General features: G+C 46.3%; 1 protein-coding gene across 1 annotated transcript in view; it reads left to right on the top strand.

Annotated features, from left to right (window-relative positions):
- Positions 1-26,310, top strand: part of cps1 (carbamoyl-phosphate synthase 1, mitochondrial) — a 34,467-nt gene that overhangs the window by 4,414 nt on the left and 3,743 nt on the right. Inside the window, exons 12-34 of the mRNA XM_031559680.2 lie at positions 152-250; positions 336-431; positions 632-821; positions 1,381-1,538; positions 1,640-1,768; positions 1,939-2,083; positions 2,376-2,586; positions 3,063-3,261; positions 3,908-4,084; positions 5,123-5,241; positions 8,234-8,375; positions 8,464-8,529; positions 8,668-8,731; positions 8,967-9,148; positions 10,966-11,160; positions 12,791-12,858; positions 15,468-15,543; positions 16,537-16,614; positions 19,797-19,904; positions 20,702-20,791; positions 21,227-21,397; positions 25,159-25,233; positions 26,122-26,220. Coding sequence (XP_031415540.1) covers positions 152-250; positions 336-431; positions 632-821; positions 1,381-1,538; positions 1,640-1,768; positions 1,939-2,083; positions 2,376-2,586; positions 3,063-3,261; positions 3,908-4,084; positions 5,123-5,241; positions 8,234-8,375; positions 8,464-8,529; positions 8,668-8,731; positions 8,967-9,148; positions 10,966-11,160; positions 12,791-12,858; positions 15,468-15,543; positions 16,537-16,614; positions 19,797-19,904; positions 20,702-20,791; positions 21,227-21,397; positions 25,159-25,233; positions 26,122-26,220 — 2,937 coding nt within the window. The remainder of the gene's footprint in view (positions 1-151; positions 251-335; positions 432-631; positions 822-1,380; positions 1,539-1,639; positions 1,769-1,938; positions 2,084-2,375; positions 2,587-3,062; positions 3,262-3,907; positions 4,085-5,122; positions 5,242-8,233; positions 8,376-8,463; positions 8,530-8,667; positions 8,732-8,966; positions 9,149-10,965; positions 11,161-12,790; positions 12,859-15,467; positions 15,544-16,536; positions 16,615-19,796; positions 19,905-20,701; positions 20,792-21,226; positions 21,398-25,158; positions 25,234-26,121; positions 26,221-26,310) is intronic.

Genomic DNA, 26,310 nt, shown 5'->3' with positions numbered 1-26,310 from the left:
GTTTTTACAACAATTTAATATAGCCGTGATGTATTTCTACTACTGTCGAGGTGAAATGTATTTGCAGATGTTATATTAAATGTACACGCTCAAATGTAAAGCCAACAAGTTGCCAAAAACACTTGTGAATTCATATTTATTTGCTTTGCAGTTCCTGTTCGATGCCTTCCTCTCGCTCATTAAGAATGGGAAGAAGGCCAGCATAGTGTCTGTGATGCCTAAGAAACCAGACATTCCTCCAAGAGCTAAGGTGAGATGTGTGAACATGTGAACATACCATGGAGGGGAGATGTACATGATGTGTGTGTCTCAGAGTGGTGTGTGTCTCCTCCCAGGTGTCGAAGGTGCTGGTACTGGGCTCTGGGGGTCTCTCCATTGGCCAGGCAGGAGAGTTTGACTACTCTGGATCGCAGGCTATCAAGGCCCTGAAGGTGAAATTTCAAGCTCTTCTATAGAGGACCTTAGTATTATTTGATGGGGTCATTTTCATGAATAAGTGCACGTGAGAAGGTCATCTTGTGTCAGTTGCTGCTTGGACCGCAACTGTCCAGTGCAGACATGTACAAGCATATTGTGATACACAACTTGTGTTTTGTGTTTATGTGACTGATTTTATGTCTTTTTTTTGCAGGAAGAGAACCTACAGACAGTGCTGATGAACCCTAACATTGCCTCGGTGCAGACCAACGAGGTTGGGACCAAGCAGGCCGACTCTGTCTACTTCCTGCCCGTCACCCCACAGTTTGTCACGGAAGTCATCAAGGCGGAGCGGCCAGACGGCATCCTGCTCTCCATGGGGGGCCAGACGGCCCTGAACTGCGGTAAGTTACTCTCAGGGTGCAGCCTGCTGCTCAGAGGACAAGTGCAGAGAACACATTAGCCTGATATATTCAGACATTATTTCATTATATATTACTGTCACTCTATGAAATTATCAATTTTGTGGCAGAGCTGAAATGAAAAAGCCAACCAGACGCTTATCTACTGATGGCCTCACAGAGGTTATTACTCTTGTGTTTGCTCGCCAGTTGTACTTTGATGGATGCATTATGTTTACGTTCGTTTGTGTGACAGTCTTATCTAAAGTGTTATCTAATACAAATTAAAGGTGAGATTATAATCCTTTACACTTTCTGTCGAATTCAGCTACATTTTCCTCACGATCCTCTAACAGTCCGTCCAGTTTGGGCGCTCAAAAAACTCCACCATTCTTGCACAGTCTTGGCTCTGTAAATGGGAAGCAAAGTGGCTTGGTCCAAGCCATACATGTTGCCTCAAGAGCTTGAAAGGGAGAAGGGTTATTTGGCTGTTGAGCTCAAATATATGCTAGCAGTTGATGAAGGTGATGAACGTGTGTTCCGTTTGCTACTGGGTCTACAGGTGTGGAGCTTTACAGCAGTGGAGTCCTGCAGAAGTACGGGGTGAAGGTGTTGGGGACTCCTGTGGAGGCCATCATGGCCACTGAGGACAGACAGCTCTTTGCAGACAAGCTGATGGAGATCAATGAGAAAATAGCACCCAGCTTTGCTGTTGAGACGGTTCGATTCCTCCTCGTGTCTGTTATTTATGTGCCATTACAGCTTTCATGTTGGTCTTCCAGTGTTATCAGTATGTTGTAATAGCAGATTGTGTCCTGTAGGTGGCAGATGCCCTGAAGGCTGCAGATAAGATTGGCTACCCTGTCATGCTCCGCTCTGCCTACGCACTCGGGGGTCTGGGGTCAGGCCTGTGTGGCAACAAGGATAAGCTGGAGGAGACGGCAAGGAAGGTGGAGAAAAACTGTTTACTAGTTCATTGTGGTGTCTCTAAGGCAGACCTGTCCTTCACCCGCTTTGTTGTCATTGACAATCAGCAAGGCCTCTCTCTTTGATACTGTGTTTGCTTGTGGTTGTAGAGAGTTAACTGGTAAACATGTTTGTGTACTATGTGGCCCTGCAGGCTCTAGCCATGAGCAGTCAGATCCTGGTGGAGAAGTCCCTGATGGGCTGGAAGGAGGTGGAGTACGAGGTGGTCAGGGATATCTCCAACAACTGCGTCACTGTCTGCAACATGGAGAACTTTGACCCGCTCGGCATCCACACAGGTGCTAGACACTGGCCACTAAACTCATTGCCCTTTATTCTACATATTCTGCGCCACTGAGTCGGCTCTTGTTGACTGTCATTACGCACAGAAGCCCCCCCCCCCCCCGTAGCCAGTATTTCTTACTTTATCCACTTATATCCAGTGTATAGATCCTTTCAAATCCATATTGAATTCATTGCTTCACATTGACTATACAATACAATCGATACATTACTTGTATAACTTGATTGACCTTTTCACCAAAACATAAACTCAAATGGAATAAGTAAGACCCTCTCTTGTTCTTGCAGGTGACTCCATTGTGGTGGCCCCTAGCCAGACCCTGTCCAATGAGGAGTACCACATGCTGAGGGAGACTGCCATCAAGGTGGTGCGGCACCTGGGCATTGTGGGAGAGTGCAACATCCAGTATGCCCTCCACCCCGCCTCACTGGACTACTGCATTATTGAGGTCAACGCCAGGCTCTCCAGGAGCTCAGCTCTGGCCTCTAAGGCCACAGGGTAAAATGCAGAGTTCTGAGGGTTATATGCACTTTCATGTCCTGTGTAAGAACAGTTATATTTTAAGAAATTCCCTCCTTCCTCCCATCCTGAAATCAACAAAGTTATTTTGTATTTGTGGCGATGCTTTGAATAATGTAATATCTAACCAAATGCACTGATGCAGTGTGCCAGATAGTTTAGCCCTTTCTTAATGTCTTCAAAGCTGGGTGCTGGAGGTATAGTGGTTAGCATTGCTGCCTTCCCAATGCAAGATGCCTTTGTAAGTCACTTTGGACTAAAGCGTCTGCCTGACCTTTAAATGTGTCCTTTCCCCCAAGGAATTCCTTATTTATTCATTAGCATAGGAAAAGCTAAGCAAATACATGCTTTATCATTTCATCTCCTCATCCATCTCTCAGTGACAGTCCACCTCTCTGTGGATAAACACAGGTAGTTGTGACCGCTGCTTACTCTGCCTCCCTCCCGCCCCTCAGCTACCCTCTGGCTTTTGTGGCCGCCAAACTGGCCCTGGGCATCCCTCTGCCAGAAATTAAGAACGCTGTGTCAGAGAAGACCACCGCCTGCTTCGAGCCCAGCCTGGACTACATCGTCACCAAGATCCCCCGCTGGGACCTGGACCGCTTCCAGGGCATGTCCCTGGAGATTGGCAGCGCCATGAAGAGTGTGGGCGAGGTGGGCTGCAGATGTTGCTCTTATACTGTTACACACGCGACACACGGTGTCTTGGCGATTATCGGATGCTCAAATAGATTACATTTAAGTTTCTTGCACAATTATGAGATACTTAAATTGATTAAATTAATCAGCAAATTTCATTGATGCATTATTTTACAAGATTCACTTTACAAATACGATATGTAGGTTTTGTTCCAAAACTACTATAATGCCATTCTGAAGTCAAAATGTTTTTTTTTCCCAGTATTAATTTGCAGTGTGTACTCTTGAATTCCTAAAATAGAGAAACAAGACCAGATGCATTGTCCTCATGCCTTCACTAAGATTCTATATATTTAGAAATCATATTCCATTTTTGGCAACAACATCTCCATACTGCATCCTTAAAGATGAACAATGAACGCATTCACTTGAATAATCTCCTGAAGGACACAGCCTTCATCTGCACAGCTGCAGTCGTGTGTGTGTGTGTGTGTGTGTGTGTGTGTGTGTGTGTGTGTGTGTGTGTGTGTGTGTGTGTGTGTGTGTGTGTGTGTCTGTGTGTCTGTGTGTCTGTGTGTGTGTGTGTGTGTGTTGAGTGTGAGTGGGCAGCAGTTTTGTCATTGAGCCTGACCTCTTCTCCCGCTGTGCCTCTGGGCTCCAGGTGATGGCGGTAGGCCGCACCTTTGAGGAGAGCATGCAGAAGGCCCTGCGCATGTGCCACCCCTCCGTGGACGGCTTTGTGCCGCACCTGCCCCTCAAGAAGGCCTGGGCCGACCAGCTGAACCTGCAGCAGGAGCTGGCAGTGCCCTCCAGCACACGCATCTTCTCCCTGGCCAAGGTACATCCACAGGGCTGACGGGGCTAAGCTCAGGGGTCGTAGGTCAGTTTTTTTTGAGTGACTTAGTAAAAGCAATATGGTTTCTTCTGGTTTTAATACAAAGCATACTTTTCGACTTTTCATTAATCAGTAGGTTTTGTTGTCTTGATTTCTTCTATTGATGTGAGTGAAATGAAATCAATGTGAAGATTTTAACCGCAGTGATGATTTGTTTACTACTTCTCCACCCTTAACATAACCATCCTTGTCTAATAATTTGAAGTCTCAGTATCCATGGCCATGCCTCTATGGTAAGGCTTTATGTTTCTGAATAGGTCACCCATTTGTGAATTAAACTGAAACCTAAAATGGTATGTTTAGTAAGATGGCCGGTTACAGGTTCTCCACAGAGTTCAAATTTTGTATTGTTACACATTGTGTCCCAATCAGTCAGCAAATCCTTCTGTGTCCATGTGAACTGTGAATGCTCGATATTTAATTTCTTATATTTTTTTATTCTCTTTGACTGCTCACACTCATGCATCCTTTTTAGAACAGAATGTATCATGAGTGTTGAACACGATTATTGAGGCTGGCAGATTTATTAAGAAATAATAGCTCAAATCACATCAAGCCGTGGAACATCAATAACTCTCAAGGTTGGCCTTGCTGTGGCTCTGCTATAATTTCATGTTGCTCCCTGGGTGCGTAATTTCATTCCAAGCTGGTTATGTCTCCTATCAAGCGGACGGCTGTTGAGTGCCACTCACCAATTGGTTGAGAGGCCGATTGGGGGCCCTGCGCCAAGGCAGCGGCGGTGCTGAAACTCATTGGGTCACAGCTCATTGGCTCGCCCGTTTTGTATTCAAGGGAAGAAGTGAGGACGGCTCTTGTAATCAGGCTGCATTATTTTCCTCGCTTAAAAAACGACCCTAATGGAACACGTCCCTGTTCGCCGAGTGGCTCTGCGGAGCATCCGGCCTTTAGTCCTGCTGGTGAATCAGGGGGTGTGGAGGCAGGGAGTGATGACAGTGTACCTCTGCGCTTGATGCCTCACAGGCCCTCCACAGCGGGGTGGGCGTGGACGAGATCCACCAGCTGACAGCTATCGACAAGTGGTTCCTGCACAAGCTCCGTCGCATCACCGAGCTGGAGCAGCACCTGTGCCAGTTCAACAGGTGAGATTGGTGAAGTAGAGTAGACACTCACGTGAACACACACACACACACACACACACACACACACACACACACACACACACACAAATATAAATATAAATACAGTCTTACAATACTTGCTTCTTAAGGGACCCTTCTGTTTTTTTTGTATCATCGCCTTTCACAAGCAATTCACTAGATAAAAAAAACATAGATTCACTGACAAAATTTGAGTTTGACTAATGATCTTCTTCTGTTATTGGAGAAAAATTATATTTCTTACTGATGATTTTATAAAAGTAATATTATTAAATTGTGCATCAGCACTGGAGAGAAACATTAACAGCCTGACATAACAGATCAAAATATTCAGGCTTTTTGCATGTTTGGTAGCAGAAGATTTGGTACATACTCAAACCCTCATGCACACACAAAAGATGTGAAAGAATATCCAGTAGGGGGCATGCAGTGACATGTCCAAGTCACTAGATGGAGCTGTGAGGATGTGTGTGAAAATGTAACATGCTCTGGTGAAAATCCCAATGCTGAAGAAATTGTCTTTGTTTGCATACATGGTCATTTGTCCTAGTTATTTTCTGGTTGTAGATGTAATAGTGGTCATGTCTGGGTGACCTATGATTCCTCAGCCTTTTCCTGACTTTGAGGTAACACTGTAAGATGAGCTGTCTGGTGTAGTCTGGCTGGTTTGCTGTGAAAGTAAATTGTCTGTTTTTGAAACCCATGCATTCACTTAGCTGCTTTGTCTCCCCTAAGTATTTCTATGATGGGTTTAGTTGTGATGGACCGGGTAAGAATATAATTGCGGATAGCTAGTTTTATTGTTTTAAAAGCTTTATTGTCTCTGTCTGAACAGAATCTTTGTAGATTGAGAAAGATGAGAACAGAATTTGAATTCAATATGTCTGGTCTACAGGGAGTGAAAGGATTGGTTTCTCACAATATTTGTTGCTTTCTGTCAGACATAAGATTTAGATTTTTTTTAGTGTCTGACCCTAGGTTTTAGATCTGTTGATTCCAGTCCAGTGCTTGCCTTGTGACGTCGTCAGCTGGCTTACGTAGGGTGTGACCAGTCCAACCCCACTTATCTTCCCTCACACATATCACATCTTGGCTGATGGGGTTCTGGTTGGTTCCCTCCCACAGGTTGGCATTGGAGATCTTCTCGGGCCACCTGATGTTCAGGATGTGTAGTAGGCACAGGAGGACTGCCTTCACATTGGAGGCTCTAATCGTCTTCCGGAGGGAGAGTGCCTTGGAGTCCCAGATGGGTCTCAGTGTGTTGAATCCGTGTCTTGCCTTGCTAATTTGATTCTTGATGTTTTCATCTGAACCACCATTTTTGCTAACTTTTCTCCCAAGGTATGTGAAGTGGTCTGTATCTCCCCCTGTAGTTGGATTGGAACCTCCTGCTTGTCGTTGATGCGCATCGCTTCTGTCTTCGTATTGATCTTCAGGCCGATGAGTCGTGTCAGATTTGACTGTGCATGTTGTTTGTGGGAAAAGACGTCAACATCGTCTGAAAAATCTAGGTCTTCAAGTTGTTTGGCGAAGATCCATCGGATGCCTGTGCTACATGGTTGTCCTTTTCATGATCCAATGATTGGATTCCAATCGATGACCATCAGGAAACCTGTCAACTTGCCTCACCCCGGTCTTCACTTCAAAAGGGCTAGTTAGCTTCCTGTAGTGAATGATTAGGCAGGTGGTGTCCTCACACAGAAGCTGGATGATGTCGATGAATTTTGGGGGAATCCTGTAGTGATGCTGTCCAAGGCTTTCGCAAAGTCCACAAATGTTATGTAGAGAGAGGACCTGGCGGTACCCGACTTGTTGTTATGTTAGCCTCTTATCCAATGCCTCCTCCAGTCTCTGTTCAGGACCTTGCTGGGAACAGATAGGAGTATGATCCCTCACCAGTTCCTGCATTAGAAAAGTTGACCTTTTCTGGGTAGTTTGACCAGGTGTCCTCCCTTCCAGTCTGCTGGGACTTGGTCCTGCTCCCATGTCTCCCGTAGGAGGGGCTGTAGCATCTCCGCTGACGTGTTGGGGTTTGCCTTGAGTGCCTCAGGAATGGTGCCGTTTGGATCTCCAGTGTTGCCATTCTTCAAGGTTTTGATGGCCCTGATCATTTCAGCTGGTGGTATGTCAGGAGCAGTTGGTGGTTTTGGTGGAGGTGGTGGGTATCCTCAAAGTGTTCCACCCATCGAAATCTCTTCTGCATTCTTCATGCCCTCAATACAATTTAAATAACACAGGTTGCTCTCAAGTGCTTTTGAAACAGAATCTCCTCACCCCAAGTATTTTACTTTAAGACCGTTAATATTTTGCTCTTTTAGTCCAGTGGGTGCCTTGGGATGAAGATCACTTGACTTTTCTGATAACCTCACGGTGTGAGGTCTTAAATAATTGAGTGATAAAATGAAAGAAGTCACCGTGGAATGAACCCCTTTACTTTTTTTTTTCTTTTTTTTAGACCGCTTCCCCCCAGGCCTTGAAATTTTAATGACTTTAAACGGGTTTGAACCAGCCTGTATAGAGAGGTGTGGCGGGGGATTTTGAGCGGTTCACTTATTGATGCCTCATCGATTGCGCTGCACCTAATTTCCTGCTCCTGTGCCGACAGACTGGGCTAAGCAGGACCCTGGCCTCTGCACTCCGGAGTTTGTGGGAGACAGCCAGCTATGGATCCTGAGCTGAGGGCACGGGGCCATGCCACGCCACGCAACATCTTAATTAAACCCATTCATTCCTGCGGCCGCCCTCCCCGTTTAATACCCAGCCGGCGTTGGGAGTAAATCCCCAGGCATGGATGCTCTCTGATGCATCAGGAAAGGGACAGAGTGTGTGTGTATGTGGAGGGGGGGTGTAGAAGGAAGTTCTCTAAGTCCTGGCACAACTTCAGTCGGCGCTCTGTGTCACTGGGGAGAGGGCTCTGAGGGTAAGATGAACTGTGTCATTGATTGTCTGGCCTTGTGCTGTCTTCGATCCGCAGCCTCTCCGTGCCTACGGAGCTGCTGCTCAAGGCCAAGCAGGACGGCTTCTCCGACCGCCAAGTGGGCCATGCCCTGGGCACCTCCGAGGGCGAGGCCCGGGCACTGAGGCTGAGACAGGACATCCGGCCCTGGGTCAAACAGGTGAGGACCTCTGGGCACTGGGGCTGGGAGTGGGCCTACAGTGAGCCACACTAGTCAATGCTTCATGAACTTATTTTGTTCCCTCCAGATTGACACCCTTGCAGCAGAATACCCAACTGTCACCAACTATCTGTACTGCACTTATCATGGCGAGGTACTCCTGACTCTGCATTAGAAATATGAATATGATATGCAGACACTTGTCCTGTACAGGTTTATTATGCTAATTATTTTGTTTCTGTCATTTGGGCCTTCATCTCTTTCCCATATGAACTACCTGTTCCATCAATAGGAGCATGACCTCGAATTCAGTGACCAGGGTGTAATGGTGCTGGGATGTGGCCCTTATCACATTGGTAGGTTTCTGGCTTTGTGTTTTTTACCATGTATACATTCCAGTCTTTCAGCTAGTCATTCTTTCTGAAGAGATATAAAACATCATAGACATTACAGTGATACTAGATTAAATAAAAGAAAGAACAAAAGAATCTGATGGAGAATGTTTCTTAGCGTTAATCAGATGTTTTTGTAACCCCTTGCACAATGCACCCTCCCCCCCACCGCCACTCCTTCCCTACCTCACCCCTTCAGGCAGCAGCGTGGAGTTCGACTGGTGCGCCGTGTCGAGCATCCGCGCCCTGCGGCAGATGGGCCGGCGCACGGTGGTGGTGAACCATAACCCGGAGACGGTCAGCACGGACTTTGACGAGTGCGACAGGCTGTACTTTGAGGAGCTGACCCTGGAGCGCATCCTGGACATCACACAGCAGGAGGTGAGGGGGTCACTCTCCACACAGACATCCCACCCCGCTCCTATCACCACCCCCACCCCCACCCCCACCCCCGCCACCACCCCTCCACTCATTACCCGACCCGTCCCCTCTCTCCTGCAGTGAGCTGAGGCCAGGAGGAACTGTGAACAACTGCACCATCAAGCGTGTTAGCAGGACTACCCTCACACAAACTTTAAGTCAGTGGGCGGTAGAGGTTCACCCTTCTAAGTGGTCTCCATACACTGGGCCAAAACCATGAAAATCATGGTCTTGCTAGCAGTTAAAGTGGTGATTAAAAAGCTGGAAGGGGATGTAAGTTTATGATGTTGACTTTGGGGGTTAGAGAGTGTCTGAAAGAAGCACGCTCTTTCTCTGACTTGCATCATAAAGGGCTCTTGCACAGCATTAGTTGTAAAATTTCATATAGTGAGTTTCAAAAATTTGAAATATATTTATTTATTTAATTTTTATTTTTTTAAATTTTTTTACAGAAGCTTAAGAGCAGGTTTAACAACCCCCAAAGAAGGGAACTTGTGCTTGCGTGATAAGTCTGTTAAGTTCTTCGGAGTCTGACTAAGAGTGTTTCTTCTTCCTGTTCTTATTTCCTGGCTTGGCCCCTCTGGCTCAGATGAAGGTTCTCCCGTAACGCTCCCCTCTGCACTCCATCTTCCAAACCTCCGACCCCCCTTACATAACTCTTACACAACACCTACAGCTCCATGCACTGGGAGGGGAAAGTATCCCCCATCAGACAGCTGTTTGCTGTTCAGTTTGAGCAAAACAATGTAACAAGGAAAACACAGAATGCATAGAATGTGGCCAGTGATGTTTTTTTTTTTTTTTATATACTTTTGCAGTTTTACTCACGTTAGTCACTCACACATTTACTTAAGAAAAACTGGCCTACCACTCTATTTTTTTTTTCGCCCTGCAAACACCTCATCTTCAGTAAATATTTCACTTTTCACCTGGAGTGATTGTCTACTACGGCCTTCCTAAACCCTGATGTCAGTTTAGAATCTGAACATGCTTGAAGTATTCATCCCTGTGCTTTTTCACCAACACCTTCCTGCCCCCAACCCCTTTAATATCCACTGACTTTATCTTCCACAAATTACCAGCCTGCCTAAGTGGCTATGGGATCATGATACTATTATTCCCCCCTCCCCCTCTCAATAAACAAATAAGCCTTGTAGAGGTGCAGCCAATTCCCAGACGCCATGTTGTAGTAATTAACTTTGCATTAGAGGAGCTCAGTGGACCCGGAGGGGGCACTGCATGAGTAATGAAGTGGGCACATTTGGCATTTTCATAGAAACGAGGGTGCGGGCTCAGACTTGGAGGAGGGACAGGGCACAGTAGGGCAGGGCACGTGCCCCTCAGCTCAGACCTGACAAGGACGCAGTGCCATGACTGGCATTGGGAGCTCTGGGGTGAACAGGTCCTGTCCCTGTATCAGAGTACATGGGCAAGGTTACCGATGGCAAAGGCCACCTGGTCAGAATGGGTTGAATGCATAAACTGACTGAAGTCTGAATGACCATCATGCTTCAGTTTCTAAACACCTGAGAGTCATACATTTAATAATAATAATGATGTTGTTTTGGCTCCAACATTGTGAATACTGTTGTGTTTTGCAACAGCCAACTATAACAGTTTAGCAGGAGCATGCATTATCCCAGGCATGGTTTTGGATGGATTTTTAGCGTGCTGTTCGTTAATCTTGTTCCACACCTAGCCCTTCTCTAGCCCTTCTCTCCCATGATAAGGCGTTCTGCTGCACTAACACAGTGAGCTCTTCCTGTTGGCCTCCGCAGGGCTGCACCGGCTGCATTGTTTCTGTAGGCGGGCAGATCCCCAACAACCAGGCCATGCCGCTCCACCTGAACGGGGTGAACATCCTGGGCACCAACCCGCTCCAGATCGACCGTGCCGAGGAGCGCTCCGTCTTCTCCACCATCCTGGATGAGCTGGGTGTGGCCCAGGCGCCCTGGAGGGCCCTCAACTCACTGGTAAGACAACCTTGGCACGTAGTGACAGTGATTTCAGATGCAGTGTCGGTACACATCCTTACTCACCTCAAGTCTACTCACAACTTCTGCACTACTGCTGCACCATGCTCCATTGACAAGGTGGCTTCTGTTCTGTGCTGTTCTCAACACTAAGCAGCACCACAATAGACTGTGTTGGTCTTTTATGTTACCCATGGTGGAATACTTTCTGTTTTTCAGTTTGTCACCAGACGCTGCCATTTGTTGTTTTTGGCTTGTATTTCCGTCTGATGAAATAACGATTAAAAGTCAAAAGATCTTGTGCCCATTTTTTTCTTGTTGCCTTTGCACCTTGTGGGATTGAGATTGTTTCCTAGAAACTCCTCTGTCTCATTTTCATTCGTGGCACAGCGGCGTCCCTGTCCCCTCGCTCCAGCGGCTCTTAAGCTCACCCACAGCCACAGCAAATACTCCCCAGGTGCTGAAGTGCTCTCAGCCTCCCCCAAACATCACAAGTGTCGGAACGTGTTGTCTGGATGTTGGCGCTCTCTCACCCCTCTGCTCAGTTACTCTCCTGTGTAATTAATTGATTGATTGATTGATTGATTGATTGATTGATTGGTTGTACTGCTGAGTGGGTCAGGGGGTGGGGGGTGTTGAGGCAGTGCCAGAGGCAGGTGCAGGTTTGTGGGAGAGGCCAAAGTCCTGACTTGCTCCCCACACACTCAGGTCCCTTCTCTCCCCATTTCTCTTTTTCTCTCTCTCTCTCTCTCTCTCTCTTTATTTCTCTCCATGGAGGACAGCACACAGTCTGCATTTTAATATAGCCCTGAAGCTGAAGCAATCCAGCTGACGCCTGACGCACGACAATATGGTCCACGGTTAGGATTGGGTGTTTTGGCATCCTAGCCAGTCAGTGAAGGATCTGGCATTTAAAAGCTAGAAAAAGACAGGAAAGAAAACGAATAAAAAAAGTCGAGGGGGGGGTGGGAGGGGATGATGGAGACTTTCAAAGGAGACGTCTCAGTGAGTCAGACGCGTGTTCTCTCAGCCTACAGTGCTCTCCCAACCACTCCAGCTGCTTTGTTGTTGTCTTTAATTGCATGTCTCTGGCCTGTGCGTGAGTCGGGCGTGTGCGTGGTGTTTATCAGTCTCCCGCTGATAGTTTGTGCTCGGGCCTTCCTGATCCAGGCCCAGCTGGCTCACTGTGAGCCTGAAGGTACTTCTGGGCTGCTCGCTCTCATTCCAAAATGTGTCTGACGAGTACCGTAGGGGATGGGCTCTTGTTATGAGGAGTGCTGGATGTCGTGGTTTTATGTGTATATACACACACACACACACAATTAGTGAATTGGATTATCTGTGCTCCACCCTTATACTTCAAACTCTGAGTGTGAGGAACATTTTTCCCCCTCAAAGATTTGGGATTAGTGGAATTGTGATTCATAACTACAACCTTCTGGTACAAACTGAACATCCAAAAAAACCAGCTGAACCTCGAAATGTAAACATGTACTGTGGGGGGGAAGTATATCCAGAAAGGCATTGCCTCAGGGTCAAGCTCTTTGCAGAAGTTATAGTATATTCAGTCGCCTTTGTGAAATCTTTGAAAAAATTCAAAATGTTTACAGATGTTATGTCTGATTTACAGGAGGATGCCTATTCCTTTGCTAATGAAGTTGGCTACCCATGCCTGCTGCGGCCATCTTATGTCCTGAGGTAAGGTGTTGTAAATTACTACGTGTCTGTCCTTAATGTCCCCACATGTAAATACATAATTAACCTATAGGTATTATCTTATGGATGCTAATTCACTTGTCACCGAATAGATGTATTTACCACATGCAGTCTACATTATCTACAAGAGCTTAATCACAGGTTAAAGCGCTTCTTAATGCGTGTGGCACTAAATAGAAAACGAGAGTGGAGCGCTGATCATCTGAAAAGCTTGCTTAATAGCGCTGCGGCTCTCTTCCATAAGCCTCTTAATCAAGGACGCGATGCAGTTCATCAAGCAATGGCCCGGCCTCAGAGACGCTCTCCTCTCCTCTCCAGCGGTTCACTGGCACACAATCAAGCTGCCGACGTGTTAATGCCCGATAGACAGCAGAAGAGGGCCCGCTCGCTGAGGAGATCTGATTCACGACACTCCCCGGGGGGGGGGGGGGGACCCAGACGTTTGCGGTGGATGTTGTTCTCGATTCTGTTGGTTACCTTCACAATGTTGGCGCTTGCTCGAGTCAGTCCCAGAATCCCAGGCATTTGATTTGTTGTCATGAACTATTATCCTACCGATGTAAGTTGAGGTAAAATGGTGGCATTCCGTCCATGCAAGTCTGATGAAATATGTCGGAATAAGTGACTGACTAAATGAATGAAGGAAAGAATACAATGTTTATACATTTTAGATTAGAATACATACTGAGAAACACAGAAGGGACCCAAGCCTAATACATACTGACAGTAATGAAGTTAAGGTTGCTGAATTTGGCTTTTTAGAGCTGATACTCCTTAGCCTTTATTCCCCTCACAAGGCTAAAGACAGTTAGAGACATGACCCTGCATCATACGTGCCTGTGGCTGTTGTCATGGCACAGCTAAGAGCTCCATAGGCTGAGGATGCCATGCTCAACATGCTACCATGCTGCATAGCCTGACCTCAAAGAATTGTTAATGCACTTATGCTCTGAGAGTCATGCTGCCGTTGGCTTGCTTCATTTCCAGCTGTGTGCAAAGCCCTGCAGTTACATCATTTGCCAAGTCTGGACCGTAGTTATTATCTATCCTCTGATGTTGCAGTGATAATTTGGCATCTTCTAGAATCTAGATGCTTCTGTGTCAAGGGGTTATCTGTCCATGCACTCTATTTGCTACAGCATCAGCTACCATAGCTGTGAGGAGTGCCTCTGTTAAAACCTCATACTTTTTATATCCCAACAGGGTTTTTACTAAGGAAGAGATTGTCAAATCTCAGATCACAGATTAACACAAGACTCCTTTGATGATTGTTTCTTATTGAGAGTTTACTCAAAGTTTTAGAATGGCATCCGTAAGAGTTACTGGCCTTCAATATTGTCCAAAATGATACATTGAGTATCATACAGCAGTAACATCGGTTAATTAGCATTCTAAAGCCAGCAGCATCCTGGGCAGTGTAGAAGACCTCCTGCACACGGGTCACAGGCGCTCCAGAGAGAGAGCTGTGATGCTACGGATGCCGTTTTTTTTTCCCGCTCAGTACTTCACAGAGTCCCTGTAGTTCCCCCTGCATGCCAGTAATGAGGCCAGCATCGTCTAAGGTTGGGCAGCTGTGCTAGGGTGTGCCTGCGGCTGTATTCTGGGAGGACGACCTCCCAGAGAGGCTGCCACTCTCTTGACAAGCCCAGTCACAGCTTCCTTTGGATCACAGGTCACTCCACCAGCACCCTGCCATAGGAGAGCAAGGAGACCGGTGGAACTCTTGTGATGTCTCTATCCGGTTCCAACCTGTTGGGTTCTTCAGGTGCTCTGTATGCTCCAAAGGCTTGTGTTTAGGGTCAGCTGACGTAAGTGGGACTATTGTTCAAATGTTCTGCCACACCAGATTCGTAATGGAAGCCTGTTGGACATTATTGTCTCTGCTTAGGGGAGGCCTATCTAATGTTTGAACCGCAGAGGAGCTTTCAGAGGTCACTCGAGTGCAAGTGTATGGGTGAAATAGGATCTGTGCGCCCGTTGTGTCCCTTTCAGATGGTTGGGGGTGGGGGTGGGGGGGTTGTGCGACTGGAGGGCAGCGGCCTGCTCCACTCTGCGTCATCTGACCCCAGGGCTCCTCAACGGAACAGGTGGTCCAAACGGTCAGCGGCCCTTTTAGCCCCGAATGGTCTTTTTAAAGCACTAAGCACTCGGAAACCAAACTCATTTGTGCAGAGCCTGCAGGAACAGCTGACCCAAATAATGCTGCCCATTCAGCCCCCCGTCACACACACACACACACATACACACACACACACACACACACACACACACACACACACACACACACACACACACACACACACACACACACATACACACACACTCTTTCTGGTTGCACCTTTCTGCTTACTCTCTCAGTGTGTCTCTCCAACTCTTAGTACTCCATGACCTTGCCTCTTTCTGAGAGACTGTTTTTTTTTTTATTTCCTGTTTTAATTGCTTGAATTGGTTCCCGTCTTTAGCAGATATGAATGAATCGTGAACCCCTCTAGCTTTATTAATTAGTGCATTGCTGAGTTCAATTGTTCTATATCTGATTCTACTATAGATATGTATGATTAAGCTCTCGCTTCCCTCACCATCTCTCTCAGTGGCTCCGCTATGAATGTGGCCTATGGAGAGGAAGAGATGAAGAGGTTCCTGGAGGAGGCTACTCAGGTGTCACAGGTGAGGTGCATGCCTTGGACAATGAAAGACATCAGAAAGACTGAATACTTACTGTAGGCCTAAAACTAAGTGTTTAAAGTAAAACTGTTGGCTTATTTTGTACTTCTCTTCATAAAAGTCTATGGCAAATCGACAAATGTGTATGTAAATGTAAAACATTTAGTACATGTATATTATTCAATGTTTTCAAAAGTTGGGATGCAGACACAGATAGGCAGACACACACACACACACACACAGACACACACACAGACACACACACACAGACACAGACACACACAGACACAGACACACACAGACACACAGGTATGTGTGTGCCCAATTAGCATGAGCTGGTGCTCATGTCTGTGTGCTGGCTGCGGGGCATGCTTGCATTGTTTACTCTTCCCCTCAGCTCTGCTCCCTCACCGGGTGCCTCCTCCGCACCTGGCACATCCACTGTGCCCCAGCCTGAGGGCACAACAGACGTCCTCTCCAGACCTCCCACCCCACATCACCCCTTTTGGTCCCTGCTCTCCCCATCCCCAGTGCCCTCAGAGAGGGCTTTAATAAGCCTGACCCTTCCCTACACCCCATTGCTAGAGCCCCTTGGCCTGGAACTCTGTGTTCTTGTTTGTGACCTGAATTGGACCTCTCGGTGGAAAAACAAGATGGATCTTTTCTTTATTTATTTGGTTCTCACAAATAAAAAATAAATATCTTACCCAGTTTTGGGACCTTGGGACAATGGTCACACAATTTGCATGTGATTTCCATGCTTGTGACACAGTTCTTCATCAAAAGGTTTTGTGGAAATTCTTAATCTTGTAATCCAGTGCGAGTCTGTCCACATCCATCACCCAAGTGTGGAGACCCACAAAACCACAAAATGAAAAACACAGAGTTGTAGTGTCTTGCTTACAGAGTTGATTCCTACAACGTTAATGTGTGTTGCGCTCATTTTCCAAACAGTATTGTTCAATGTTCTGTCACTCTCTCCCTCCTCATCTGCAGGAGCATCCTGTGGTCATCACAAAGTTCATTCAAGGAGCCAGAGAGGTCGAGCTGGACGCTGTGGCCAAGAATGGCAAGGTGAGTGACCCCTACCAGCAGCCCTGGTGAGACATTTCTGTATGACAAATTGGTGTGTCAATCAATCAGTCAGTCAGTCGATTGGTGTTTATTTATGGACCTCTTTCATGCAAAACAATGCAATTGAAAGTGCTTTGACAGAAATCTAAATTTTTTGAAAATTCACTTCAGTGAATGTTTTGGTTATAGTCAGTCACCCCACCTTGGTCTAGTGGAATTACCTTTACAGAGCTTTGGTGGTCTTGCGCTTTTTAATTGTAATTTCCCGACCATTAACCATGGTTTATGCCTTGAGTTTGCTCAATTTCTGCAGCCGTGTGGTTAACCCTCAGGTATACATGGAAATGCATTTTTTTTGCATAGTAGTTAGTAAGGCGCACAGTAACTCTGCCAGGTAAAGTGTGAATGGGTCTCGCTCTCTATCTCCCTCATACAAATCCTACCCGACCATATTTAACAGCATGCTACTGAGCGCAAACCACCGCGAGAGGTGTAAACAATGCAAGGTCTCATGAATTATCCTAGCTATCTCTAGCTCAGGGAACCATCGTAACTATCTTCTAGTTGGTAGTTGTTATCGTGTATAATATGAACTCATGTTAATATGAAGTGAGTATGAACTTGTGTTAATAAGAAGCTGCACAGGCACCTAGAGGGTTTCTACCTATTCCACCTCTTAAACTATCCTTGCAATCTCTAGCTTAGGGAACCATCTTAGCAGTTGGCAGCTGCTAGCGTGTGTTAATATGAACTGTTAATAGTGTGAATATGAACTCATGTTAATATGAGGCTGTGCATTCACCCTGAGGGTTTCTGCCTTTTCCTATCATAATTGTATAAGTTAAACTGAGGAGACTGTAACATCAGCTAGATAACTAGCTATTAAATGCAGCCATTTAAACCATTTAAGGTTATTTCAAAGTTTCTTTAGCTAGCATAGCAACCAGGAAACACCATTTATTGCATAGCCTGACGCAACATTTCATTTCTCAAAAGCAGCTCACAAATAAAAGGCATTTTTGGCTTCAAAGTGATCCAAACCATTTGCGGATGATGATAAAATGGCTTCGCACAGACATTGAACTATCCTGAGAGAAATAATGGGACATCAGTGGAGCAAGGGCTTAATCTGATGTCAGTGTAGTGAATGAAGGCGGTGAAGCCCGTTGTACAGCCTCCCCCTTGACCTTGTTGAACACATTCATTTTAGTCAGAAGATTATTGTTTATGGTACTAGGTCACCACGGGATCAATTTAGGATTTTTGTTTGAAATGCACATCCGTACTTCATACAACTTTTAAATAGATAGTAGCGCTCGCATTGCAGCTACAAGGCATTTAGTTTAACGTGACACAATAACTTAACATTGAATAACATGCAGTTAATACAACGGTGTGGTCAATACATGGGTTTGTTCCATAAAATTACATAAAATACTCTAATGCAGTTAATAGTCGGGAAAATACAGTAATATCCAGTCCTTACAATGCTGTTACCCAGAGCAATGTCTCTACATCTATTGATACCATTCCTTTAAACCGCATGAGGGACGTGATGTTCATCTGCCAGTAATGAGTTCCATCATCTCCTGTACACTGATGCAGGGGAACGTGCGTGTGTCATTTATATTCTCACGGAAAGCTGCGAGAGGAAAGTGTTATCTCCCCTTGTCACTTCAGCTACTGCATTAGAGTTGTAAAATGATTATAGCAATTGAAGAATTATCAGGTAAAGATCCGCCAAACTGAACCTATTAAATTGAAATCTTTTGAAAGCAGTGCTCAGAACACTTGATTTGGAGTATATATATGTGATGAAAGATGTTGGAAGATCTGATGGAAGATGAATATTTTTTATTGTTACACGTATGAAAAAAAGGGAATGCTTTTCATCAGCTACATTATGCTCTGAATCACACAGAGACCAGCTCACTGGGCCTACACAAAGGGAGGTAAACCAACATTATTATAACTCATTGCAGTCGTAATGGATTTTAGTATTTCCCAACTGAATGTGGCTTGATTGTGCATACTGTAGAGTCCTTGGGCCATAACAAAAGAATCACCTTACCCTATAATTTGAACATTTATGGTACATGTTGGACATTATATGGTTTATTTGGTCTGCCATGAACATACTTAGAGTTGAGATATTTTGTCCATTTCATTTTCGAAAGCCAAGAGTTTGAGTCCTTGCCTCTGTGTGTCTACAACAAACAAAGTTGTAGATATTCTTATATTCTTTGTATCTGCGACGGATGTGCTTGGAAAGTAGAAGTTATCTTATACCAAAATCGATCTCTTGTCCAAGAAACGACCAAAACCCACACAAAACTTATCTTTTATTCTGCTCAGCTCAGGGTGTCTGGAGTGAGTCATCTCCAGTCTAGTTTTTTTTGTATTTATTTTTTTAGAGATAACTCACAACAGCCTTTGAGAGAAGATGCCAGTCTGAAGGTTCTAATAGTGCCATTAACAAAATGTTTTAACAGCCATTTGATAAGCTGCAATATCAATGCCACATCTCACATATTAGTGTCACATCTGGAGAGGTACGTATAAGGGGAGAAGTACGATTATTATGGCCACATGCCCACACTCATCCCCAGTTCAAATGAACCCCAGTAGATCCCTAACGCTGGCCTTCCACATTAACATTTGAAACAAGCCTAAGGCAGTGCATTCAGCAAGGTCCTTTCAAAGTTGCCGGGGCCGAGACTTGTTTGCAGACGGCTCTTGTTTTGTGCTCTTTGTGCCGTAGCCATCTCCTCTCCCCGTCATGATTAATATCACATAGTCAGGGTCGGGCCGCGACGTGTCATTTATCCATATTCATGGCAGTGGGCTAATGAGCAATTCAGCTTTCAGGTGTTCAAGGCTGCTAATGACATTGAGCGCCACGGATCGTTGCTGCTCTCGCCTGCACCACGCTCAATGTTGCAGTGAGTTTAAAGGGGAAAACACTGCCGGTCGCACGGATGCTAATTGAGAAATAAACCTGACATAAGGTCATATTATGTCTGTGTCTGTGTCTGTGTGTGTGTACGCATATGTGTGTGTGTGTACGCATATGTGTGTGTGTGTGTGTGTGTGTGTGTGTGTGTGTGTGTGTGTGTGTGTGTGTGTGTGTGTGTGTGTGTGTGTGTATGCGTGTGTACGTATGTGTGTGTGTGCCCGCACAGGTGCTGGTTCATGCCATCACCGAGCACGTGGAGGATGCAGGGGTTCACTCGGGAGATGCCACGCTGATGCTGCCCACTCAGTCCATCAGCCAGGGGGCCCTGGAGAAGGTGGGTTCCTTACTGTTTACCTCTCAGAACACAGATCATGTGCCCAGAGACCCAACATGCCTTCTCTCTCACTCATCATAAACCCCATGCACCTCAAACAGGGACACACGGCTCTCAGTGAATTAGTGTTCATTAAGCCACACTATAATACAAGAGCCAGCTCATGGTCAAGCAAGATCTTGCTTGATTATCCAGGGTTTTGATTCAAGGTCTTTTATACATAATACATCAAATGAGTCTGTGGATGATGCTGTTTAGAGGGAGTTGTAGCAAGAGTTGTATGGTGAAGGGCTAGAGGTGTGCTGGAGTAGCTTGTAGCGCTTGGCTGGGAAGATGGAGGTCTGGGGGCTGGGAAGATGGAGGTCTGGGGGCTGGGAAGGGGGAGGTCTTGGGGCTGGGAAGAGGGAGGTCTGGGGGCTGGGAAGATGGAGGTCTTGGGGCTGGGAAGAGGGAGGTCTGGGGGCTGGGAAGGGGGAGGTCTTGGGGCTGGGAAGAGGGAGGTCTGGGGGCTGGGAAGGGGGAGGTCTTGAGGCTGGGAAGAGGGAGGTCTGGGGGCTGGGAAGGGGGGTGTCTGGGGTCTGTCTCCCTGGGTTCCAGTAAACATTCCCCCCATCTGTTTCCCGTGAGATTTCCATCTCCACATCCAGTCCTTCTTGTGTGGCAGGATATCCATAATGCTGAAAGATATTGATGACATCATTGTGAATGCTGTGCATAAGCAGTGGTGTCATACTGACATATGGCTCCCAGCGAGTGCTCTCCTTCTCTTAACATATATTTTCTCTGGTAATTTTCAGATTAAGACTGCAACCCGGAAAATTGCCAAGGCATTCGAAATTTCAGGGCCGTTTAACACTCAATTTTTGGTGAAAGGCAATGATGTCATGGTAAGTTATGGCGCTGAGATGTAGATTGAATATCCGCCGCGGTCATTACTGATGGATGGTTCCATCCGCCAGTGGTGCTGTAGCGGAAATACAGTTTTGATGCACTTTGCTGAGGTCCTCTAGGCCTGCATAGTCAGCTTTGCAAATGTCATATGCTCTGACATATGAGAATGCTGTGTCCCATAGAAGAGTGAGTGTGCACTTATGGCCGTCCAGGAAAAGAGTGTGATGAACTCATTCAGGCTTGCTGCCGGTTAGATTCTTTGCATTCTTGAATCTTGATGAAACTTTTTTTTTTTTTTCAGTTTAGATTTTTAGATGATTGGTCTTGATTTAAAGTTTGAAACAGAGTTTTGAATGATGTATGGTGAATGATTTTTTATTTTTTTTTGATATGCTCTCAGATTTCTTTCTTCCTTGGTCTGTTTGACATAGGTGATTGAATGCAACCTGCGAGCCTCACGCTCCTTCCCCTTCGTGTCCAAGACTATCGGCGTTGACTTCATCAACGTGGCCACTCGCGTCATGGTGGGGGAGCCTCTGGATGAGTCCCGCCTCCCCTCCCTGGAGAACCCCATCATACCTGTGGACTACGTGGGCATCAAGGTGTGTGTGTGTGTGTGTGTGTGTGTGTGTGTGTGTGTGTGTGTGTGTGTGTGTGTGTGTGTGTGTGTGTGTGTCTGAATCTCATATCCATTTATGAACACACAGACACAGTCAGTAGTAACTGTACTGTTCTGTGTGTGAACCAAACTAATTCTAGCCTGTAATATTCTCGGTAATCCTCTGAGGCCACACGCACACACCCCTCACTATTACTAGGACCATACCTCGTTTACCAGTGTTTTCTCGGCGACCCCCGTAGTCATTAGAGGTGAGAGTGAGCGCACCCGCGTCCCCCTGCGCTGCTCGTGTGAAATGAACATGGGGCATACATCACCCGCGTCGGAAGGGAGGCAGTGGCTCGATCACGGCCCGTCAAGAGAGGGATGTGGAGCGCGGGGTCCTTGAGACGCTCGCCGACGGAGCAGTGTCTCTCCTCTCCTAAAGTAATATCCTGTATAATTACAAAGGAGTTGCCGCACACTGTCTGTGATGAGCAGGCAATCACGCAGGAATAATCCCCATCTCCTGCCACTCTCCGAGTTTTAAAGACCCAGCTGAGATGTGGCGGGGAATACTAAGCACACAGCAAAACACTGCGGCGAATGCATCTCCACCTAAAAAAAAAAGGCACATAGATCTATCATCATTACAGATAGTCACAGGCAGTCAGTCTTGCATGGTTTGGGGGCTTTGTTTTAGGAACAAGAAAACAGGTGGAATCCGTGTTTACCCAGAATTGTTATGGAAACTGCTTATGTAAGTACCTAATTACCTCTAGTCAATCTCTGAGCTAGTACAAAGAGGTGAAAGCAGAAGATTCATTTCATTTACAGCTGGTCATTATCTACAACATAGAGCCTTACACAACATGCTAACTATAATTATTATTAGTGCATCAAGGACGTTCTGGAGATGAAAAAATATGACTTATGTGTGATGTTTTTCAAAATAAAAGCAGCAGCCTCCCCTATTGTGTAGTAGTGCACCTGAAAGAGCAGGTTCCGGCCCAATGTAGGAGGATTCTATTTAAAGGCTACATGTGTATTTTCTATTTGTAGTGTAAGAGGATTACCTGTGTAAATAGTGCAATATTATTGCCCCCATTGCTTCTGAACAAATCAATAGGCTGCGTTTCATTTACATGGGACCAAGGCTGGTCCAGTCTGATTATCAGTAATTTGTGATCTTATTCATTCAGATCGATTTTCATCAGTCACTTCTTGCAGTGGTACACAAAGGATTGATGTATGGAACTCTCATATGTACTCTAGTCTACTCTAGTCTCACCTTCATACATCGGTCTTGGTCTTAGAATAGGTAGATCACATGATATTGGACAGTGTGGGTCAGATGATGTCTTCACCCAGTGGCAGTCCAGTTCTCCTTTGGATCACTTCATGTGCCAGTGTTGCTGTCAGTCCTGGAGTCTGCCACTGGGCAGCGGGAGAGAACCACTAGAATCTCCCTCATGGCTTTTCATAGCCGACACACACATTCACCCATGAAATGGCTTCTCACGTTGGGCCAGTAGGTAGGTTAGATTTTATTGTGGATTGGAGACGCAAGCTAAATCTTAATTTGTTCCACTCCTCCACAGCACAGCTTATGAGCAGCTTCAGGCCGCTCATGTCCAACATTTGGCTCGTCACCTTACCCAGACAGCGACTGCTTTAGATCTGTGGCATATGGCTACTCCAGGAAGATGTTCTCATGTGTGTTGTCGTCTATTTCTCCCTTCCTCCCTCCATCCCCCTCCAAGTCTTTATATCCGTTTGTTAGGCTGCAGAAAGATTTCTAAGGGCTTTTTTAGTTTTTTTTTTGTATCAAGTCCCCGTTGTAATTTCTCCATCTCTCCCACTAAACTTCACAACAGTGAGGCTAGAAACGAGGCAGAGTCTGGAACACGGAGCGACGCCACGCCTCCTCAGAGGGCACCGATAGTTCACATGTGCGCCTGAGCAGAGATGCTCGTTACTTACATTCACACGTCGCCATATCACGCTCGCTGGGGACGGTCCATTTTTAGCCCGCTCTGCACGCACACACACACACACACACACACACACACACACACCTGTGCCTCGTGCCTTGTGCCTTGCTGGAAACCGCAGGTGCATAGATTTTGTGCACTGACTTTTTCTATAGCCGGTCTGCTGGAAGCGTCCGATATGATTGTTCCCATTCAAGCTCTCGCTCGTTTCGTCACAATTTTCTCCCGGGTAACGTATGCTCTCAACCCTAGGGGCCCCTGGCAGGCCCCGGTTGCCATGGCAGCCATCATCTTCCTATGGAGGGCCATGTGAATGATCCAGCCCCTGCTCTCCTCTGTCTCCTGCAGACTAGCCCAAAGTATGAGCTGGGATCCTCCGAGAGAAAGCTCAGCGGGCGTTTCCAGAGGCGAGGAACGTTTAATAATGCATCTGTATCCTTCAGAGTGGATTCACATACGGCGAGCCTTTGCGGCGCGCTCTGGGTTTGAAACCCTAGCCGGGCAGAGGTCAGGTTCAGTCCAGCCCGTCGAGTTGGTTTCCCTCCAGCGTTCCTCTGCACCCACAGCTTGCTAGCTTTCCAGTATTGTCTGTGTTTTGCTTATGAAAGGAAGACAGAAAAAAAGGAAAAGACATGAATAAAGAAAAGATATGAAAAATAAAGCGCCTCTGCAACAATGGCTTAGTAGGGGGATTAATCAGGAGTGCTTGTGTTTATTCCCTTGGCTGACTGGGCTCCGCTGGAGTATTAGCATGCTGGCACTGGCTTGCCTCATCGAGGCCTGATTGCATCGCTTTAAGGATGCGTTCCACTCCCTCCACTCTGCCTCAGGCACAGCACCAAGGGTCCCCACCCGCACACCTCCTCCCCTTCAAGACTCTAATCTCCCGCACCAACTTCCCTCTGCAGAGGTAACGTGCTCCATCTGTCTGTTTTGGAGAGCAGCAGACAGTCTGTACTAACAGTGAGAGGAGGAAGACTCCTGTCCACAACGCACTGTCAGCTCTCTCTTGCTCTCTCTCTCTCTCTCTCTCTCTCTCTCTTTCTCTCTTTCTCTCTTTCTCTCTTTCTCTCTGCAGCAGAGTGATAGCCCGCTTTCAACAATGTGGAATATCAACCAGCCTGATAAGGCATCAGTGCAGATACAACTCATCACAGCTCCAGCTTTTCTTTCCTTTTCCCCTTTCCTTTCTCATTTCAGCTTCCTCTGCGTCTTTGTTTTCGGTGTCTCTCTTCATTCCCCCCGCCGTCTGTCTCCGCTCTCTTCTTCTCTCTGGGGTGCCGGGCGAGTTTTGCAAACATCAGTTGAAGCAGGTGTTTGTGTCTTCCCTGTCTTTTTGCTTTCTAATCTAGAGAGTAAGATATCAGGATTGTGAAACTTCCTCCTACTTTGCCGAGCGTCTGTCTTGTTTCTCGGGGATCTTTCCTGTAGGGGGCAGCGGTGTGATGGAGATTTCTCTGTCATTTATGGGAGCTGAGTTTCAAACATCCACTGGACATATCCCACTCAAACATCCACTGGACATATCCCACTCAAACATCCACTGGACATATCCCACTCAAACATCCACTGGACATATCCCACTCAAATATTATTTTATGCAAACAAGTTACTCACAATATGAAGCTCAGATCCCCCACCCAGACTGAGTTGATTGATCTTCCTGACTTTATCCAAATAAGGTCTGTAAATAAGCCATGCCTATAATGCTAACTGCTCTCTCATGCTCTCTCTCTCTCTCTCCCTCCCTCTTTTTTTCTCTCCCCTGCAGGCTCCAATGTTCTCCTGGCCTCGCCTCAGGGATGCTGACCCTGTCCTGCGCTGTGAGATGGCGTCCACTGGAGAGGTCTGCACACCTCTAAACACACATACACACGCACACGTGCACACACACACACACACACACACACACACACACACACACACACACACACACACACACACACACACACGCATGCATACAGACTCCCCTGCTTACAAAACTCAAAGACACCATGCTATGTCATGCACATATCTCCGTATACATGCATTTAAGACGAATATCAGCATACGGACAGCGAATCACAAACAGATCCCTCTGGTGTATATAAATGAAGCATCATCATAAACAGCAAACATGTTGTTAATAACTCATTAGCTAAATGAGCTGAGGCTTTGGAGTGTGAGGAGGGGGAGGGGGAGGGGGAGAGAGAGGCTCCAGCAGGGCCCAGGAGCTCAGTCGTTCCCTGCTGAATCCCCTTGGCACTACCGAAGGGGAGAGGTGGGAGGGACGCGCCAGTGGCCTTCCTCTCTCCAGCATCAAGACAACAAGACAGAGAAAAAAGAAAATCACAAAACCACTTTCTTTTCTTTTTTTTACATTTCCACACCATTTCCTCCACCTGCTCTCCCTGGCAACCTAAAAACCATAGAAACAAGCCTGGAGAACAAACAGTGAGGAGGAAGCATTGTTTTTGCCCTTGTAATGTTTATTTTCTGTCCGTTTTATGCTCTTTTTGCTCTGGTGCTCGTTGACAGCGCTGGCTTGCTTTGTGTCCCGGAAACCAGTTCATATCTGCAGGCTTTCACTTGCTCTTCTCTTATCTGGCGAAAAAGCAAACGTTTAAATGGATAGAGACAAAGTGATGATGCCTAGCCCTCTGTTCTGACTGCCCTTTAACTGCATACATGACTTTAAGTGCACTGTCTGTTATGTAGTATAAAACACAAGGAATCATCTTGTTGATCTGTACAGGTGGCTTGCTTTGGACCAAATATCTACTCAGCGTTTCTGAAGGCCATGCTCTCCACCGGGTTCAAGCTCCCTCAGAAAGGAATCCTCATAGGCATCCAGGTAAACAAGGCAACGTTATTTCCTCAAACAGATCGTGTGTGTGCCTCTGCAGGCTGAATAGGAGTTCTCCATCTTTGTATGTCAGCCCTA

This window comes from Clupea harengus, chromosome 2 (genome assembly GCF_900700415.2).
Source record: "Clupea harengus chromosome 2, Ch_v2.0.2, whole genome shotgun sequence".
Taxonomy (NCBI): Eukaryota; Metazoa; Chordata; class Actinopteri; order Clupeiformes; family Clupeidae; genus Clupea; species Clupea harengus.
Note: the sequence above shows the minus strand (reverse complement) of the source record. Positions and strands in the feature narration are given on the sequence as shown.